Consider the following 18,617-nt stretch of genomic DNA (forward strand, 5'->3'; position numbering starts at 1 on the left):
ATGGCCCTAGCTATGTGGGATGTGGGGTAGGGGAGTGGCATTGCTAAGGGACTGACTGGCCTGGGGAGAACGGCTTCTCCAGGGCTGGCTGCCAGGAAGCTCGTGCTGCCCCTAGAGGCGGGTCCTGAGCCCCTCCACTGCCAGGAAATAAGGGTTCCCAGAAGCACTTCCTCCCCTCCACCTCCTTCGAGGAGGAGCGGAAGTGACGTGTCGCGGGGCGGGTCTGTCCACGCACAATGGGCCATGGAGTTCTCTTTCGATGTGGACGCCCTGCTGCCGGAGCGGATCACGGTGCTGGACCAGCACCTGCGACCCCCAGCTCGGCGACCCGGAACCACAACGCCGGCCCGGTGACATCTCAAATTCGCCCCAAGGCCCTTCTCTCCTAGTTTCTCTCAAAAAATGGTCCAGGCACCACGCCCCCTTTTCACGGAATAGTGGCCCTGCCTTTTGTGGTCCTGGCTTGCCCTTTGGTGACCTTTGACCCTAGACCTGGTGGAGTTGTTCGCCACTTGCATCTGTGACCTTTCACTCTTAGGCCTGATTTGTTCTAACCAAAGCCCTTCCGGCTTCCCCACAATAACCTCAGGGAAGGAGTGTACTGTATTGAAAAGAGGTGTGGCAAAAGCTTGGGTTCCAGAAAGGTGGGGTGGAAAATCAGATTGGAAAGGTAAAGTCAGAGAGTCTTAAGTGCTGAACCTGGATTGAGGTTGTGGCCAATGTTACCAGGATCCTCTAATTCAGTAAGTATCTGACTCTTTCTTTCTTTCTGTAGTGTTGACCTGCAACAGCAAATTATGACCATTGTAGATGAACTGGGCAAGGCTTCTGCCAAGGTACTGGGGAGTCTTTAGATGGAGAAAAGGGCGGGGTGGGGGGAATCTCTCTGGGGCCAGTAGATAAGAGAGGCCTAGGTCCTTGGGAATGGACTTGCAGAAAGTCTGTCTTCATCTTCCCGGCAGGCCCAGCATCTTCCTGCTCCCATCACCAGTGCATCAAGGATGCAGAGTAACCGCCATGTTATGTATGTGCTCAAAGACACTTCAGCGCGACCGTAAGTGCCAAATGCCCTTCCATCCCATATTTTATTCCTTCCAACTCCAGCCCCTCTCCCTTTTTTGACTCTCCCAATAGATGCTACTAGCTTGTTTCATTATTCTTCCCATCCTGCAGAGCTGGAAAAGGAGCCATTATTGGCTTCCTGAAAGTTGGATACAAGAAACTCTTTGTACTGGTGAGTGTTACTGGAAGCTGAGAGTTCACATGCCTTGGCTTTTGAGAATAAAAGGGCTGGATGTTGGGAGGGGGCAACGATGTCTGTCCTAAAAGATATTTGTTCTTTACCTCTTAGGATGATCGTGAGGCTCACAATGAGGTAGAACCACTTTGCATTCTGGACTTTTACATCCATGAGTCACTTCAACGCCATGGCCATGGACGAGAACTCTTCCACTATATGTTGCAGGTGTCATTTAGCTTTTCACTAGTCCATCCAAAATAGAGATCAAAGGCCCCTTTGCCCTGACCCCTCCCAAAGGCCCTGACTTCCACCCTCCTCCCTGCCACATTCCCATATCCTCCTATCCCCTTCCCAGGCTGCTGGGTTCCTCTTGGCATGCTTTCCCCCAACCTTCTCCTACCCTGAGTCTCCTGTCTTTGCAGAAGGAGCGGGTTGAACCACACCAACTGGCCATTGACCGACCATCACAGAAGCTGCTTAAGTTCCTGAATAAACATTACAACCTGGAGACCACAGTCCCACAGGTTAGAGGCTTCAGAGGGTAGATCCTCATTGAACATTCCCATTGAATGTATTTATTATTTGGGGGCAACGAAATGGCATCTTCCATGCATTCCTTATTACCCATTATATAGGATTTATTCTGCGTAGCTAACCTCTTCTCCCCCGGCTCCCCCCCCCCCCCCGCCCATTTTTTTATGGTACCATCTCTCATTCTGCAGCTATTCACTTTCATGTATTTTGATTTTTCGTTATTGGCTGTTCTGTATACCCAATAATATGTTTGTGCCCCAAACATAACCAGTTTTCACCTCGTTTTTACACAGGCCTTTACTCAATCAATATTTATTAAGGCCCAGAGTAATATATATTCCTTGTTTTGGAGGAGTTTTGGCCTAATAGGGAAGGTGGTTTGTGTATAAGTAAATATGATACAATGTACTAATGCTATCCATTCATTTAACAAATATTTATTGGGCACTTGACACTGTTTTGCACACTAGGAATACCTTACTCAACAAAACAGACAAAAGTCTCTGCCCTTGTGCAGTTTATATTCTCGTTGGGGAAACAACCGTAACAAATGACTATGTAGTATGGTTGATGATAAGTGCTCTGGAAAGAGGAGAGCCACTGAGAAGGCTTGCAAGTACCATTGTGGGGATGGGAGTTCATGGGGTTGCAAGTTTAAATAGGATAATCAGGGGCACCTGGGTGGTCTGTTAAGCATCCCATTCTTGGTTTTGGCTCAGGTCATGATCTCACAGTTCGTGAGTTCAAACCCAGCATTGGGCTCTGTACTTGGCTGCTTGGGAGTCTCTCTCTCTCTGCTCGCTCCCCTGCTCACTCTCTCTTGCAAAATAAGTAAGCTTCAAAAATTTTAAATGGGATAATCAGGGAAGGCCTCCCTGAGAAAGTGCCATTTGAGCAGTAACTTAAAGGAAGTGAGAATAAGAGCCAGGTAATATCTGGAGAGAGGGCATCCAGGCAGAAGGAATGGCTAGTGCAAAGTCCATGAGATAGAATGTGCCTGAATGAGAATGAATTGGCTGGTGTGGCTAGAGCAGTTTGAGTGAATGGGAGTGTGGTGGATCAAGTAGCAAGGGGGAGGAAGAACATTTCAGACCTTACAGGTATTGCAAAGGCTTTGGCTTTTGCTCTAAGTGAAAAAAGGAGAGTCATCATAGGAGTTTGAGCAGAGACATGATACAATCTGATTTAACGAGACCACTTTGGTTATTAAGAATAGCAATAGGGGAGCAAGGATATAAGCAAGCAGACTAGTGAGGAAGCAACAATCCTGATGGAAAATGGTGGGGCTGAAACCAAGGTGGTAGCATTAGAGAGGGTAAAGGGTGGTCAGATTTTAAATATTTTGAAGTTAAATAAGATATCCTAATAGATGATCTGTGGAGAAAGAGAAAGAAGGAGTTAAGGATGATCCCACACTCGGCCTGAGGCATTGGACAGATGAAATTTGCTTAACCTAGGGGCGCCTGGGTGGCTCAGTCGGTTGGGCGGCCGACTTCGGCTCAGGTCATGATCTCGCGGTCCGTGAGTTCGAGCCCCACGTCGGGCTCTGTGCTGACAGCTCAGAGCCTGGAGCCTGTTTCAGATTCTGTGTCTCCCTCTCGCTGACCCTCCCCTGTTCATGCTCTGTCTCTCTCTGTCTCAAAAATAAATAAAACGTTAAAAAAAAAAAATTTTTTTTTTTAAAAAAGAAATTTGCTTAACCGAGATGGTAGGTGGAGCAGCTTTGGAGGGAAATGGTAGGAGTCCATTTTGATTTTGTTAATCCTAGGTTGAGTTGACAGTTGGGTACTTCTTTGGAGTCCACAGAAGAGATTTGGAATAGAAAGGTCTCAGCATACATAGGGTGTTGAAAGCGATGAGATAGGAGGAGATCACCAAGGAGTGAGAATAGAAAGAAAAGTGGTTCAAGGACTTGAGCCATTGAGCACTTCTTTTTTTTTTTTTAAGTTTATTTACTTTGAGAGAGACAGAGCTGTGAGTGGGGGAGGGGCAAAGAGAGAGGGAGAGAGAATCCCAAGATCCCAAGCAGGCTCCACACTGTCAGTGCAGAGCCTACTGTGGGGCTTGGTCCCATGAGCCATGAGATCACAACCTGAGCTGAAACCAAGAATCAGGTGTTCAACCCAGGTACCCCAAGCACTCTTTTAAGGGGTGTCACCAGAGGAGGAGAAGAACCAGCACATGTGACCAAGGAGCGACTAGTGAAGTAGATGAAAATTTACAGGTAGGTAGGGTGACCTGGAAGACTAATGAAGAAAACATTTCCAGGAGGAAGAAATGGCTTACTGAGTCAAATGCTGCTGATTAGTGAGGTCAGAAGAGGCCTGAGAGGTGACTGTTGTATTTAGCTGCCTGAGGCCACTGGTGATCCTGACAAGGGGTTTTGGTGTAGTGGTGGGTAGAAGCCTGGATGGATTGGGTTTAAGGAGATTGAGAAGCCAGGAAGTGGAGAGGGCAAGAATAGGCCATAAATGCTGCTTTAAGGGGAACAAAGAAATAGAGCAAGAGCTAGAGGGGAAAGTGGATTAAGACAGGGTTGACAGTTTCCGTTTGGAAGAACCAGCAATATAAGAATGACTTAATAGAAAATGTGATGTCAGAACATAGGGAGAATTGCAGAAGCAATGTCATTGAATGGGCAGGAGGGGTTGGGATTGGGTTGACAAGTTAGCTTTGGATAGGAGCATGGACAATCCACTAACATGATTTGATTGATGTACTTACAGAAGAAGGCATAAAGACATGGTGGTGAGTGCTACCTTGGGGTGGGGGTTGGGTAAAGGAAGGCTTGACTTAGTTTAATCGTGAAAGCTGAATGTCATGGGGACAGAAGTAGGCAGGCTAAAGTGCATTTCCTATAGAGGAACCAGCATGAGCACAAGCAGATAGGTATTCAGATACCTTTTAGGGTACTACAGGCAGTATGGTGTGGCAGGAATGCTGTGCATGTGCAATAATTATTGCTGGAGTAGGAGGGTGGGCCTGTAGACAGGGTCAAGGCAGGAGATAGGCAGGATCTATTTATATTTAGAATGTCCTCCCCTAATACTTTGTTCCATTAAGAGGCAGTGGAGAGTGGTGGGAGGAGCATACCATATTGGGCATACCAAGGTAACCTGTAGACCAAAGCATTGTAGAGTATAATTATGTAAATAATGATTCATGAGCTCTGTGTGCTGTCTACATGCATCATCTTAGTTGATCTTTGTACCTCTCTTTGAGATGGGTGCTTTTATTGACCCCACTTAGGGGTTTATACAGATGAGCAACTTGACCAAGTTCACACAGCTAATAAGTGGCAATAACGTGAACCCAATGCCCACTCTTTTTTTTTTAAATTTTTTATTTATTTTTGAGGGAGAGAGAGACACACACAAAGTGTGAGCAGGGGAGGGGCAGAGAGAGGAGACACAGAATCTGAAGCAGCCTCCAGGCTTTGACCTGTCAGCACAGAGCCTGACATGGGGCTAGAACCCATGAACTGTGAGATAATGACCTGAGCCAAAGTCAGATGCTTAACCAACTGAGCTACCCAGGCATCCCAGCTATTGGCCACTCTTTATGACTACACTATATTCCTGGCCGAAATGCTGCAGCTAGAATCAAGATTCTGGGGCTTAAGTCCTGGCTGTGTCACTTGTTAGCTACTTGGCTTTCGGCAGGCCATGTTTCCAAGCCTTTTTATTCTTCTTTAACATTATGACTATAAGGATTGTTGTGAAGGTCAAATTGAATGTGGTTTGACAAAATAACTCTAAAATGGTCAATTGGCACCCTGTCCTCCAGCATGTCTTCTCTTAACAATTCCACCCATTTGAACCCTGCTTAATTCTTAGTTTTTCTCATTGTTTATATACTTAAACTATTTGGTCTTGTTAATGTGTGTGAATGTTTAAGTTTTTGTTTTGACAGTTCGGGATGCCTCATCTTCCCTGATGTTTTGTGTGCTGTCTTTCCCATTTGCTTGGGTCCTGGGAGAACTAAAAAGTAGGGTATGGGTTTTTTGTTTTTGAGATAAAATGCACTGTTTTAACTATCTAAAATATACAGTTTAGTGATTTTTAGTATTTTCACAATGTTGTGTGATTATTCCTGCTAATTCTAGACCATTTCTATGACAAAGAGAAACCCAGAACTCATTAAGCAGTCACTTCCCATTCCCCTTTCCCCAGCCTTTGTCAACCAGTAATTTACTCTGTGGATTTGCTTATTCTGTACATTTTATATAAATGGAATCATACGATATGTGGCCTTTGTGTTTGGCTTTCACTTAGCATAATGTTTTCAGAGGGTTCATCCGTTGTAGCATGTATTGGTACGTCATCACTTTTTATGGGTGAATAATACTCGATTATTTGGATATATCGTATTTTGTTTATCAATTTATCATTGTTTATCCATTTATCAGCTGATTCAGATTTGGTTGTTTCTACTTTATGGTTATTATGAATAATACTGCTGTGAATATTTGTGGGCAAGATTGTGTTTGCACATATCTTTATAGTTCTTTTAGGTATATGCCTAAGAGTAGAATTGCTGGGTCAAATGGTAATTCTTTATCTGTTTGAGGAACTGACAAGATGTTTTTCCACAATGACTGCAACATTTTACATCTTCTACCAGCAATATACAGTATTCCAAGTTCTCATTATCCTTACTAACATTTGTCATCCTAGTGGCTATGCACTGTTATCTCTTTGCAGTTTTGATTTGCATCTTCTTGATGACTAATGCAGATCTGCATCTTTTCAAATGTTTATTGGCCATTTGCTTATCTTCAGAGAAATGTTTATTCCAAGTCCAATATCAAGTCCCATTTTTAAATTGTGTTCTTTTTTTAAATTTTTTTTAATGTTTATTTTTGAGAGAGAAAGACAGAGCATGAGAGGGGGGAGGGTCAGAGAGAGCAGGAGACACAGGATCCCAAGCAGGCTTTAGGCTCTGAGCTGTCAGTACAGAGCCCAACGTGGGGCTTAAACTCACAAACCATGAGTTCATGACCTGAGCTGAAGTTGGACGCTTAACTGACTGAGCCACCCATTTACACCCTCCCTTAAATTGTGTTCTTTGTTCTTGAGTTGTTAAGTGTTCTTTATATATTCTAGATATAACACTCTTATCAGATGTATGATTTGCAAATATTTTCTATTCTGTGAGTTTTTTCATTTTTTTCTTCCTTCCTTCCTTCCTTCCTTTCTTCCTTCCTTCTTTCCTTCCTTCCTTCCTTCCTTCCTTCCTTTTTAAGTTTACTTATTTTGAGAGAGACAGAGCACAAGCAGGGGAGGGCCAGAGAGAGGGAGAGAGAGAGAATCCCAAGCGGGTTTCATGCTGCCAGCCGCAGAGCCTGATTCAGGGCTCTAACTCAAACACCAGGAGACAATGACCTGAGCTGAAACCAAGAGTTGGACACTTAACCAACTGAGCCACACAGGTGTGTCCCGCCTTTGCATTTTCTTAATTGTGTCTTTGGAAGTACAAAAGGTTTTGCTTTTGATGAAGTCCAATTAATTTTTTTCTTTGCTTTCTTATGCTTTGGTGTCATATTTAAGAAACAATTGTCTAATCCAGGTCATGAATATTATTCCCTATGTTTCCTTTTAAGAGTTTCATAGTTTTAGCTCTTAACAATTAAATCTTTGGGGCACCTCGCTGGCTCAGTCAGAAGAGCATGCAATGCTTGGTCTCTAGGCTGTGAGTTGAACCCCATGTTGGATGCAGAGACTACATACATACATACATACATACATACATAAACTTTAAAAAATTAAAAAAGAAATTGAGATCTTTGACCCAGTTGAAGTTATTTTTGTCTAGTGTGAGGTGTAGGCCTACATTCAGTATCTTGCATGTGAATATTCAGTTGTCCAAGCACCGTTTTTTGTTTTGTTTTGTTTTTTCCTTTTCAAATTTTTATTCAAATTGTAGTTAACATACAGTGCAATATTGGTTTCAGGAGCAAAATTCAGCAATTCATCACTTACATACAATGCCTGGTGCTCATCATAACAAGTGCCCTCCTTAATAACCATCACCCATGTAGCCCATCCCCCACTTACCTCTCTCCATCAACCCTCAGTTTGTTCTCTATCTTTAAGGTCTCTTGAGGCACCTGGGTGACTCAGTCAGCTAAGCGTCCGACTCTTGATTTTCGCTCAGGTCATGATCTCATGGTTCGTGAATTCCAGCACTGACAGCACAGACCCTGCTTGGGATTCTGTCTCCCTCTCTCTTCCCGCCCCCCTGCTTATGCTTTCTCTCTCTCTCTCAAAAAAAATAAAGCTTAAAAAAATTAAAAAGCAAAAGAGTCTCTTACAGTTTGTTCCCCCATCTCATATGTTCATTTGTTTCATTTCTTAAGTTCCACATATGAGTGAAATCATAAGGTATTTGTCTTTCTCTGACTTATTTCACTTAGCATAATACATTCTAGCTCCATCCATGTCACTGCAAATGGCAAGATTTCATCCTTTTTTTATGGCTTAGTAATATTCCATTATAGATATACCATTTCTCTCACACACACACACACACACACACGGACTCTTTACATAGTTGGACTTTTGTTGATAGTGCTGCTATAAACATCGGGGTGCATGTTCCCTTTTGAATCTGTGTTTTTATATCCTTTGGGTAAATACCTAATGGTGCAATTGCTGGATCGCAGTGTAGTTCTATTTTTAACTTTTTGAGGAACCTTCCAGAGTGCCAAGCACCATTTGTTTAAAAAGCTGCTTTTCCTTGCATTGAATCATCTTGGCATCCTTGTTGAAAATTGACCATAAACACATGGGTTTATTTCTGGACTCTATTCATTCCAATGGTCTCTCTCTCTGTCCATCTTTAGGCCTCTTCCATACCATTTTGATTACCATACCTTGTAGAAAGTTTTGAAATCAGGAAGTGTGAATCCTCCAAGATTGTCTTGGCTATTTGAGATCTTTTATAATTCCATATCAACTTTTAGGATCAGCTTATCAGGGTTTGAGTTTTTGACTGATTCTGTCAACAAGGACAGGAAGGCTGGCTTTTTGTTCCTCCCACTATGTTTTTTTAGGACAAGTTCTGTCCCCGGGTAGTGCTGAATGGACAACTATATTTCACTTGTTTCATCTTATAGGTCAACAACTTTGTGATCTTCGAAGGCTTCTTTGCCCATCAGCACCGTAAGTTCTCTCAATTTGTGTGTGTTGGCCAAGTAGTTGGGGTGAGGGGAAGGAAAGAGGTGGATTCTTGATCCCATTGGCCCCCTCACTGAGGGGCACCACCACTTCCTTCCTCACAGGGCCCCCTGCTCCCTCCCTGAGAGCATCTCGACATTCTCGTGCTGCTGTGGTTGATCCTACACCTGCTGGTAAAGCTGCAGTGAATGGGTAGAACTGTAGGGCCATAGTGGGTAGTTCCTCTGGAGGCCACAGGGAGCATAGTGCAATCATGGGCAATTTGGGAGAATTCTAAAGCAGCCGAAGTCTCTGGCAATTGTTACCCATTTGCCATTGCCATTGTGAGCTTAGTGCATCTTAGGTTTGTTAGAACTTTAACCAAGTGAGTTCACTGGGAGCCTGTTTGAGGATTGGTATTGATGGAGTCTCTTGCCCCTTCAGGTCCGTCAAAATAGGCCAGAGTCACGTTTCTTTGCAAACCCCTCAGGTTTCTGTCAGTCAGTGAGGGACAGACAAGTGTAGTCAGCCCTTCCATTTCCAATCATAGAATAGTGACACAAATGGTCCAAAGTTTAAATATGTATTAGTTTTAAAAAACAATGCTCAGAATTTAGTATTTCCAACCAAATAATGAAATTGATCTGGAGAAACCAAACCTAGGAGGTACTGAAATGCTGCCCAGCTTCCCCATTCCATCATACACACATGTTCCTTGCCAGTTTGGGCCCCACTCCTCACTCTTCCTCACTGCCTCCCACAGGTAGAGAAGCACAGCTTGCACAGAAGTGCTCCCTTGTTGATCTGGTTTTGTGGCTAGCTCTCACCTCGTCCATGGCCAGGAAAGGGAGTAGCAGCCACCCAAAGAACAGTCTGTTACCAGTTATTAGTTTCGACCAGTGTCAGGCACTGGGAGGCAATTCATATCCATGACTTGCTTTGCTTGCCAAGGCTTCTTCCATCTAGCTCCTGCTGACTTACAGGCTGTAAGAGGGAGTGAGAGCCAACAAGGACAGTGAGGACCAATATCCACAGGGGAGGAGAGCACAGATAAAGCCTAAGTGGATTTGTTGAGAAGTCTCTCATTTACCACACATGATAGAGAACCTCTGGAAAGGGAAAGGGAGGGAGCAAATAGGAAAGTAAGGGGGTGGAAAGTAGAGCTTTGGATAATATGTTAGCCTCCCATTTACTCTGCTAACTCCAGATGTCTTTGTTTTCTCCTCAAACTTTTGTTTTTCCTAAAAAAAGCTTAAGTTTTGTCCTATTTTTGCGCCAGAAGGAGAGGTTCTGCCCCACCCCAACCTCTCCAAAGCAATCCTGATTAACCAAGGGCTTTGTCCGTCTCATCTAGAGGGACCTGGGGTCCTCGTTGGCCCAGCTGGGACCATTCCACTGCCCCAGAATCCCAGGGGGGCCTGACAGCACCCACTGACAGTAAGAGCTCACCTCCCTTAGCCATCCTTCTCCTGCATCACCCAGGCCCCAGAGTCTCCCCCTGGAACTTTTCCCCCAACTCTGCATTTGACCTACTCCTTCTGGCTCCCCTCAAAAATGCTCCAACATTTTCCTTGAATTCCCTCTTGGTGTGAAGGCATTGCCACAGAGCTGCTTCTGTGATGGAGCTGAACTCTCCTTCCCTGGGAAGAACTGTGGTGTCAGGGAGTAGAGGTTTGGGGTCATGGGGGTAGTGGCTGGGAGGAGGGGTGCAGGGTATGTCTCCTAATGCTTGCTTTGCCTGTGTCTTCTTCACTGACAGCTCCAGCAAGAAAGCTGCCACCCAAGAGAGCAGAGGGAGACATTAAGCCATATTCCTCTAGTGACCGAGAATGTAAGACTGGGGTTGGGTGGCTGGGCTTGGGGACCTTAATCCAGGGGAAGGATTAGTTCTCTCTAAAGGCTCTGATTTCTCTTTTTTCTACCCAAATCTTTGCTGTCATCACTCTCTTCCCTCTTTTTTTTCTTCTTTCTCTGTTGTGGTATTTTCCCTCTTGCCAGTTCTGAAGGTAGCTGTGGAGCCTCCTTGGCCCCTAAACAGGGCCCCTCGCCGTGCTACGCCTCCAGTTCACCCACCCCCCCGCTCCAGCAGCCTGGGAAACTCACCAGAACGGGGTCCCCTCCGCCCCTTTGTGCCAGAGCAGGAGCTGCTGCGTTCCCTGCGCCTCTGCCCTCCACACCCTACTGCCCGCCTTCTGCTTGCTACCGACCCTGGGGGCAGTCCAGCCCAGCGTCGCCGCACCAGGTAATAGGAGTTAGGGAAGGTTAGGGAGCCTCAAAACTGTCAGAGAGGTTGTTAGAAATGGCAAAGGGCAGTTTGAATCCACCAGAGATGTGAAGCAGTAGGACATGTGGATTGGAGAGGCCTGAAACCTTTTGATAAGAATATATTGGAACAGAGTGGTATGGAGTGGTAGGAGTGGTATAGAAATAAACGAAGGAGCAGAATAGTACTTTATACGGAATCTAGGGACTCTAGTTTTAAAGTGAGAGACAGGAGGAAGGAAAAACACAGATCCATTGGGTGGGGAAATGGAGTCAAATTGGGGAAATCTTGGTTTAATACTTACTGGGAAGATGCAGTGTCTCTGACATATTGGGGAGCCACTGGCCCCATGTTAGTGCTTTATATGGCAGCAGCCCATCTTAACAGGTGGAGTGGGCATCTCATTGATTTCTCTCCCTAGCTTTCTCTTCACTTCTGACTTTGCTTTCTGTTTTTCTCTCTCCCCCATTTTCCCTTTCCCTTTCTCTTTCTCCTGTCCATAACACCCTTCCTCAGCTCCCTTCCCCGCTCTGATGAGAGTCGATACTGACAGACAGCTACCCCTTCCCCTCCCGTGGAGACCCGGGATGGGCAGAGCCCCCTCTCCCTGAGAACCCCAGACCCACTCTTCCATTGTAGTCCCTAGGGTTCAGTGGAACCTGACAGAGCTCATAGGATTCCCTCTTCCACTTTCTTGGGCAACAGTGTTGTCAGGGTCCTACATGGCCAAATACTTTGTAGCTTTTCTGCCTTCTTCCTAAGTGGGCTGCGAACACTCCCACAGACAGCCTGATTTGCTGCCAGATCCATTGATTGGGTGGCTCATACTGATTATCCAGAGAAGCACACTTTTGCTTGCTGTGTTAGACCCTAGAACACCAAGGAAGGTCCAAGGGCCTCCTCTGCCAGGGAAACTTTTAAGGAGTCTTATCCATGGAATAAATCCCATAGTCCTTCCACAGTGTTACTGGTGGCTCTAATACTGCTTTGTGCTGCCTACCACATTTATCTTCTCAGCCTGCTGAAGCCAACTAATGAGCTCTGCTTCAGAGCAGCTCAGTGATCTAGGACAGGGTCTTACCAGCTCCCCAAAGGGATCCACTCAACGTTGCCAAACTCTAAATCTCCCCATGTTTTGTGTATGTATTGGGAACCCCCAAGCTGATGTCTGCTTTGAGGCTCTAGACTCCCCACACTTCTAAAGATACCATCACGTCCCCCGGATCCAGATACTGTGAGGGAGTTTGTTTCTTGGCAGCAGATCCTGTTGAGCACCCTGTGATCACTCTTAGCCATGTTTCAGAAGATAGGCCCTGAGTCTCAAGTATCTGTTAGCTCCTGGGATCCCCTCTTGTATACATCCCTCCAAAGTAGCTAGATGCTGATAAATGCCTGTCTGGTGAGGTTGTCTTGAGATGATGGAGGAACTCTTCCTCTGGCCTTCCTTTCTTTCTTCCATAGCAAGAACCTTCCCTGCTCCATACCCAGGGTATGGAACATCCTTCCCCCTCCCTACCTTCTGAATGTGTGGTAGATCAGGTTACTCCCAGTGTGTTCCCCCATCCCAGTACTTGGGAGCAGGATCTCCCTCTCTCCCAACTCACTCCTTTTCCTTCCCCTTCTCACTGTTGTTTGAATAAACTGCATTCTTTTGTGTTTTTTAAATGGACATTTTCAATGAAAGAAAAATCAAAAAACAAAAAAAACAAAAAAAACCCCAAACTTCAGGTCTCAGCCTCGTTTGTGTGTCACCTGTTTTTTTTTTCCTTGGGATCTCTGGACCTCTGTGCCTCTCATCTTCCTTACCTCTGAGATCTACTGGATCTTCTGCAGGTTCCTTCTCCTGTCCATGCAGTCACTGGATCCTCTGGGTAGGCTTCTGGATCTACTCTCCCATTCCCTCCAGAAACCTCCAGCTCTCCCCAGTGACTTCTACCCTTTTGCATAGGCCAGCCATTGCTGAGATGTCAAGATTTGCCAACATCTCTGGGACCTGCTCATTGCCTCCTGACTGTTCCCTGGATTCCTCTTCCCATTCTGGTTTCCTGCCCCTCTCCCACCCTTGGACCTCTCTCCGTACAATTTCTTTTCCTCCTAAATTAAGCCTTGTCACTCCCTATTTCCCTCTGGTCTGACATATCCTATAATTAAAATAACCATGTTTTCTAAACCAAACACCAGGGCATCTGGTCTAACAATTTTTTTTGCCTATATGTGATTCTGGTTTTCTGACATAACTCGAATCACATTTAGCCTTATTTTTAACACACTACCTCAACTAGAACTAAGACTACAGCAAACTAGGACTGTTCCAAAAAATCTTGGGGTATAAAATGAGCTCCCTACCCTTTTCTGAAGCATAGATTAGATTAAAACCCCATAGGAATGGTAATTACCCCTTTGTCTTTATCCTGTACTATTCCTTTCCTTTCTCTTCTCTGATTCCCCCCTCCAAACCCACTTATCTTTCTTCCTGTAGCCTCTTCCCCATCATCTCCCATTTCTTCTACAGGGGGGCTCCCCCAGGGCTGGTAGCCCAAAGCTGCTGCTACAGCCGCCATGGGGGATTGAGTTCCTCATCCCCCAATACAGGTAAGTATTCATCCTTCCTTATCCTCAAACCAAGTAGACCATATTCACTACCTACTCCAGCCTTCCCATGACATGCCTGGTGTTTCCACAGGCAATCAAGAGTGGAAGCAAGGGGAACAGGAAACACAGAATAGGTGAGGTCTGAGCCCTTCCTCTACCAGCTTCCCACCACTTCTGACTCCTTTCCTAACATCACTGTCTGCTACTTTCTCCTTTGAACACCAGCTCCTCCCATAAATTGTTCCACCTAACATCCTTAAACCCTCTTTCCCCATAGGTTCAACTCGTGCTTACTTTGGCACTAAGGGGTTTCAGATTTGGACACATAGCACTAATGGTTTCAGCCTCATACTCACTCCATCATGTATCCTACTCTACATTAGGGCCAGACCTTGAAGAGCCCCTGATCTTAATTGCCACTCTAGTACCCCAGTAATTCACCTTCCATCTCCCTCTCACCTACCAGGTCTGCCAGCGAGGAGCAGGTCTTGTCACAGGATGGGTCTGGGGAGGAACTCATGCACACAGTTCCTCCACAGGCCCAGACCCTACCAGCTCAGTCCTGGACAATGGGTGGGGACATGTTCAACGCCAGGTTCATTCGAAACTTGCAGGACCGTCGCAGCACTAGGCCTTGGTGACGGAAACCCTTTCTCACACCTTCAAAGTCAGTATAATTTCTCACTACAGGAGGTAGCCAAACAAAGCCCTCCCTCATAATGGAAATATTTATTCATTAATTCTTTCATTCATTCAACAGCTTTTCTTACCAGTGCCAAGTCATTTGTATTTTATTTTTAACCAGAGCAATAAAAGTTTATTTTTATCACGAGAGCTGCTAAAAAACTTGATTGTCGTTATTTCAGTCCCACCCCTCGTTCTTTGTTGCACCTGGTTCAGGCCTATCATCGCCCAGACTTTTGCGTAAGCGCCGCACGTGAGGCAGCTGTGTTCCCCTGAACGCTAGTTTACTGCGCAAGCGCTCTGAGGCAGCCTCAAGAACAGGCGAGCGCAGGCGCACTTAGTGCAGACAAAGTGCCTCACCGCTTCCCTGGAATCCGCTGCAGTGCGCAAGCGCGCAACATCTCCGTTTCCCTCCTCTCAGCCCCCCCCCCCCCACCTCCTTTCCCCTTCAAGAAACCGGCTCCAGGGCGCGCTCACCCCTGTGAAGAGGCCGGACACGGGAGGCGCTGTCTCCGCTCCCGGAAGATCATGTATCAGCCCAGCCGGGGGGCGGCCCGGCGTCTCGGCCCCTGCCTCCGTACCTACCAGGCTCGCCCCCAGGTGAGAGCAAAGAGGAAACCCGGGAGAGGAGGGGGCGGGGTGAGACCCTCCTCAGAGCCGGCGCGTAGGGCGGAGCGCGCGCCCCGTCCGCGCAGGCGCAGTGGCGTCCTACCGCCCCTTTTCACCTGGGCTGGGCGGTGCACGGAGGGGCGAGGGGTCGCGAGGATTGGAGGGTTGCGCCGCCATCGGTGGCGTACACGGGATGTTGGTTCTCCCGGGTCTGGGTTGTGCAGGTTGGATTGAAGCTGGGACGGCGGGGCGAGGCCGCATTTCGTCCCAGCTTCTGCGGTTACCTGTGCCTGGAGGTGATTTGAAGGGCAGTGGGTGGAGAGGTTCGCAGCCCGGCCGCGGAGCTGCCCCGGGAGTTTCCAAGTCCCGACCGGACAGACCTAGGGGCCGCGCTTTGCAGCTCGCGCATCTTCCACCCGGATAGCGGTCCTGGCAGAAAGGCCGGCCCGGCTGGACTGGGCTCGGGCCCCAGCTCCAGGGTGGGCAAGATGGCCACGCCCCCGGCGGAGACGGTGCCTCAGGGACACCTTTGGGGACAGAGGTACCTGCACGGCCCGCCAGCCTTCCCGGTAGTGAGACACCCCCCCCCCCGGGGGGGGGGGGTTCCTTGAGAGCGGAGAGACTTGGTCTAGGCCTATGAGTGGCCTCCCACTCATCGCACTTTAAGCGTAGGTAAACCAGAGGAATGAAGCCCTCTGGTTTCATTAACCTTCGTTAAAGGTCTGGAGACCTTTAACGGTCTCCTGGGCTTGTTTCTGTCATAGGGGGGCCCGAAATGATAGTAGGTTACATCTACATACTACTTTACAGGTCGCGGAGTTTTATTTACATTTATTAGGTCATATAGTCCTCATAATAACTCAGTGTGGCTTCATCGTCCTCGTTTATAAGAAGACATTTATAAGAGATAGGCATAGGTAATGAGAATGCCTAAGGTGTCACAATGTAATCGGAGCTCAGAGAAATGTCTCCTACTTCCAGTTGGATGTTTTTTTTCTGTTACACACTGCTTGGTGGAGTTCCCTTACAGGCTACGTTATTTCATCCACAGTAAGCGAAAATCTGTTACTCGTTCTTTTTTCAAAAAATATATTATGATTCTTCCTGTAAGAGAGGTGGAATTGCCCCCAAAACAGTGTTAGGATCTTAAGTGTACTGTTTTGGGGGAAGTACTGGTACCTGTGTCACAGGAAACTCTTTCCTCCTGTTTTCAGTAGAGGTGAATTCATCCCATTTTCCTCTAATAATTTTCTCTCTCCTGTCAGGAGGAGCAGGATTGGAAGCATATTAATGAACAGAGTTTAGATGCGGGGGTATCAGGCAGCTAGATTCTTACCTTTTTTCCTTTTATTCTTCCTCCTTAGGACCAGCTTTCTCCACGGGCTCTACCATTTCCTCCACTTTGGCCCCACTCCACAACAACCACTTCTCCATCTTCTATTTTCTGGTCTCCCCCACTCCCACCCCCTCCTATCTGGTTGCTTCCCCGAGCTCCCCCCCTCCCTCTCCCTCAGATCCAGGCCCTCAGCTCACCATGGGTGGTTCTCCCTCCAGGAAAGGGAGAGGAGGGACCAGGACCTGAGATGCATAGCGGCTGCTTGGATGGGCTTAGGAGCCTATTTGAGGGACCTCCCTGCCCCTATCCTGGGGCTTTGATACCTTTCCAAGCCCCTGGGACCTCTTGCCCTTCCCCTGCCACGCCATCAGGAGATCCGAGTATGGAGGAGCACCTGGCTATCATGTATGAGAGACTGAGACACGAGGTAAGTCAGCCTGAAAGTGGGCTTCACCCACAGTGAGAAGGGATGTAGGCAATACTTGGAAATAGAGGATTTTCTTGAAATCACGAGGCAGGCAAATATATGTATTATGTCATTTCCCAAGGAAGAGATGTTCTTCAGTTTTGATTTAAGGGAAGTTAGACATGGAATGAGATTTCCTTTCAGAGGGGAGTAAAGAGGCACCAAAAAGAGAAAACTGAGAAATAGGATAATTTCTTTCCTACTGGACTGATGCCTTCTTCTTCCACCTAGCTTCCCAATCTCTTCCTTCACTCCCACGACTATACTCTCTACTCATCGGATGTGGAATTCATCAATGAGATCCTGAACATACGCACCAAGTGAGAATCCAGGCACGGGTAGGGCCTTGGGAAAGAAAACCACCCAATGCTTTATACTTGACCTTTTTCACTTACCAGAGAAGGTCCTGCTACTTCTCACAACTGTTTCCCATTCCCCAGAGGCCAGTGAGGTTTTTCTCATTATGCCATCATAAGATAGCTTTCCCATCCCTTCTTCACAGGGGCCTAACATGGTACATTCTGTCACTGACCCTCTGCCGCTTTCTGGCCTGGAACTATTTTGCACAACTTCGGTTGGAGGTTCTACAGCTGACCCGCCACCCAGAGAATTGGACCCTGCAAGCCCGCTGGCGGCTTGTGGGGCTGCCCATCCACATGCTTTTCCTGCGTTTCTACAAGCGTGACAAGGAAGAGCTTTACCAGTAAGAGAAAAGATCCAGTCAGTTTCCTAATCCTACTTTAGGACTCTGATGGTCTAGTCTTCCAGACAATCCTTGATCTACTCTGACTTGACTGCAAGCTTTTTCTTGAGGGCAGGGATTTCGTTTTAGTCTACTTTAATATACAGAAATAGGGACTGAGCGTAAGGAAACCTCTAAACTCGGGTTTCTTCATGTACATTGTGTGGTACATAGTAGGCATTCAAATATTTATTGAACAAATGAAAATTCCTGTGTAATAAGTTGAGCCTCGCAACCCTAGGTAGAGTATTTGGTAAGTTTCTGGCAGAGAGTAGAATCTCAAGAAATTGTTAGGCTCAGCCCAAACCAGTGGTCCTCAAAGTTTGCTGCATGGTGGAATCATCTAAGGATCTTTAAAAAATATTGGTGCCAGACATTCTGATTTAAGTGGGACAGGGTACAGCCTCGGCAATCAGGACTTTTCAGAGTTCTCCAGGTGATCTAGTGTGTAGCAAAATTTAGCAACTACTGGTTTAAACAAATGCTTGAATTAAACTTTGCAATCAGTCACCTCCCTCAGTAAGCCTTTCTTTATCCCTTCACCAGGACTTATGATGCCTATTCCACCTTCTTCCTGAATTCCAATGGCCTCATTTGTCGCCATCGCCTAGACAAAGTGAGTCCTTTAGACTGGATGGGGATGGGGTGAAGGGATAGAACATCCCACCAGCTGGCATTAACCTTTGTTCCTGCAGCTGATGCCTTCACACTCACCCCCGACACCTGTGAAGAAACTGCTAGTGGGAGCCCTGGTGGCTCTAGGACTGTCAGAGCCAGAACCCAACTTACACCTGTGTTCTAAGACCTGATCCAGGAACTGGGTGGAGGCAGCACTGAAGACTTTGCTACATACGCACAAGTGGTGGAGGTGGAGGTGGCCTAGAATCTCTGGGAGCCAGCTTCCTCCTCTCTTTTCTCTCCTTTTTTGCCATCTCATGCCATGTAAAGCTGCTGTGTAATTTAATTTGTAAATAATAAAGTCTAAGTAAATATA

General features: G+C 46.6%; 2 protein-coding genes across 9 annotated transcripts; both read left to right on the plus strand.

The window, feature by feature from the left end:
• Window positions 1-227: 227 nt before the first annotated feature.
• ATAT1 (alpha tubulin acetyltransferase 1) lies at window positions 228-14,667 on the plus strand. Of its 6 annotated transcripts, none has more exons than XM_042938131.1 (13): window positions 228-350; window positions 776-836; window positions 963-1,054; window positions 1,174-1,234; window positions 1,352-1,465; window positions 1,663-1,764; window positions 8,892-8,937; window positions 9,057-9,125; window positions 10,691-10,762; window positions 10,930-11,173; window positions 13,674-13,786; window positions 13,878-13,920; window positions 14,253-14,667. In XM_042938131.1, exons 1-13 carry the CDS (start codon window positions 244-246, stop codon window positions 14,425-14,427), a joined length of 1,299 nt encoding a protein of 432 aa, XP_042794065.1. In that variant the 5' UTR covers window positions 228-243; the 3' UTR covers window positions 14,428-14,667. The 6 variants fall into 6 exon arrangements, with proteins under 6 accessions (XP_042794065.1, XP_042794066.1, XP_042794067.1 ...); XM_042938132.1 differs by having other exon boundaries at window positions 13,707-13,786; window positions 14,253-14,666; XM_042938133.1 differs by lacking the exon at window positions 9,057-9,125 and having other exon boundaries at window positions 14,253-14,666.
• Window positions 14,668-14,775: 108 nt separating this feature from the next.
• CB2H6orf136 (chromosome B2 C6orf136 homolog) lies at window positions 14,776-18,617 on the plus strand. Of its 3 annotated transcripts, XM_042938139.1 has the most exons (7): window positions 15,108-15,375; window positions 15,480-15,620; window positions 16,634-16,842; window positions 17,113-17,201; window positions 17,384-17,584; window positions 18,170-18,239; window positions 18,319-18,617. In XM_042938139.1, the coding sequence occupies exons 1-7, from the start codon at window positions 15,273-15,275 to the stop codon at window positions 18,430-18,432; spliced, it is 927 nt and encodes a 308-aa protein (XP_042794073.1). In that variant the 5' UTR covers window positions 15,108-15,272; the 3' UTR covers window positions 18,433-18,617. The 3 variants fall into 3 exon arrangements, with proteins under 3 accessions (XP_042794072.1, XP_042794073.1, XP_042794074.1); XM_042938138.1 differs by lacking the exons at window positions 15,108-15,375; window positions 15,480-15,620 and adding an exon at window positions 14,776-15,070 and having other exon boundaries at window positions 16,444-16,842; XM_042938140.1 differs by lacking the exon at window positions 15,480-15,620 and having other exon boundaries at window positions 15,112-15,375.

The sequence above is a fragment of the Panthera leo genome, chromosome B2, assembly GCF_018350215.1.
Source record: "Panthera leo isolate Ple1 chromosome B2, P.leo_Ple1_pat1.1, whole genome shotgun sequence".
NCBI lineage: Eukaryota > Metazoa > Chordata > Mammalia > Carnivora > Felidae > Panthera > Panthera leo.

Bases quoted from the DNA above. Each gene is read 5' to 3' on its own strand.
- ATAT1 (XM_042938131.1), top strand. From the start codon at position 244: ATGGAGTTCTCTTTCGATGTGGACGCCCTGCTGCCGGAGCGGATCACG. The intron at 351-775 runs GTGACATCTCAA...TTCTTTCTGTAG, and splicing joins GGAACCACAACGCCGGCCCG to TGTTGACCTGCAACAGCAAA. The intron at 837-962 runs GTACTGGGGAGT...TCTTCCCGGCAG, and splicing joins TGGGCAAGGCTTCTGCCAAG to GCCCAGCATCTTCCTGCTCC.
- CB2H6orf136 (XM_042938138.1), top strand. From the start codon at position 14,999: ATGTATCAGCCCAGCCGGGGGGCGGCCCGGCGTCTCGGCCCCTGCCTC. The intron at 15,071-16,443 runs GTGAGAGCAAAG...CTTCCTCCTTAG, and splicing joins CCTACCAGGCTCGCCCCCAG to GACCAGCTTTCTCCACGGGC. The intron at 18,240-18,318 runs GTGAGTCCTTTA...TTGTTCCTGCAG, and splicing joins GTCGCCATCGCCTAGACAAA to CTGATGCCTTCACACTCACC.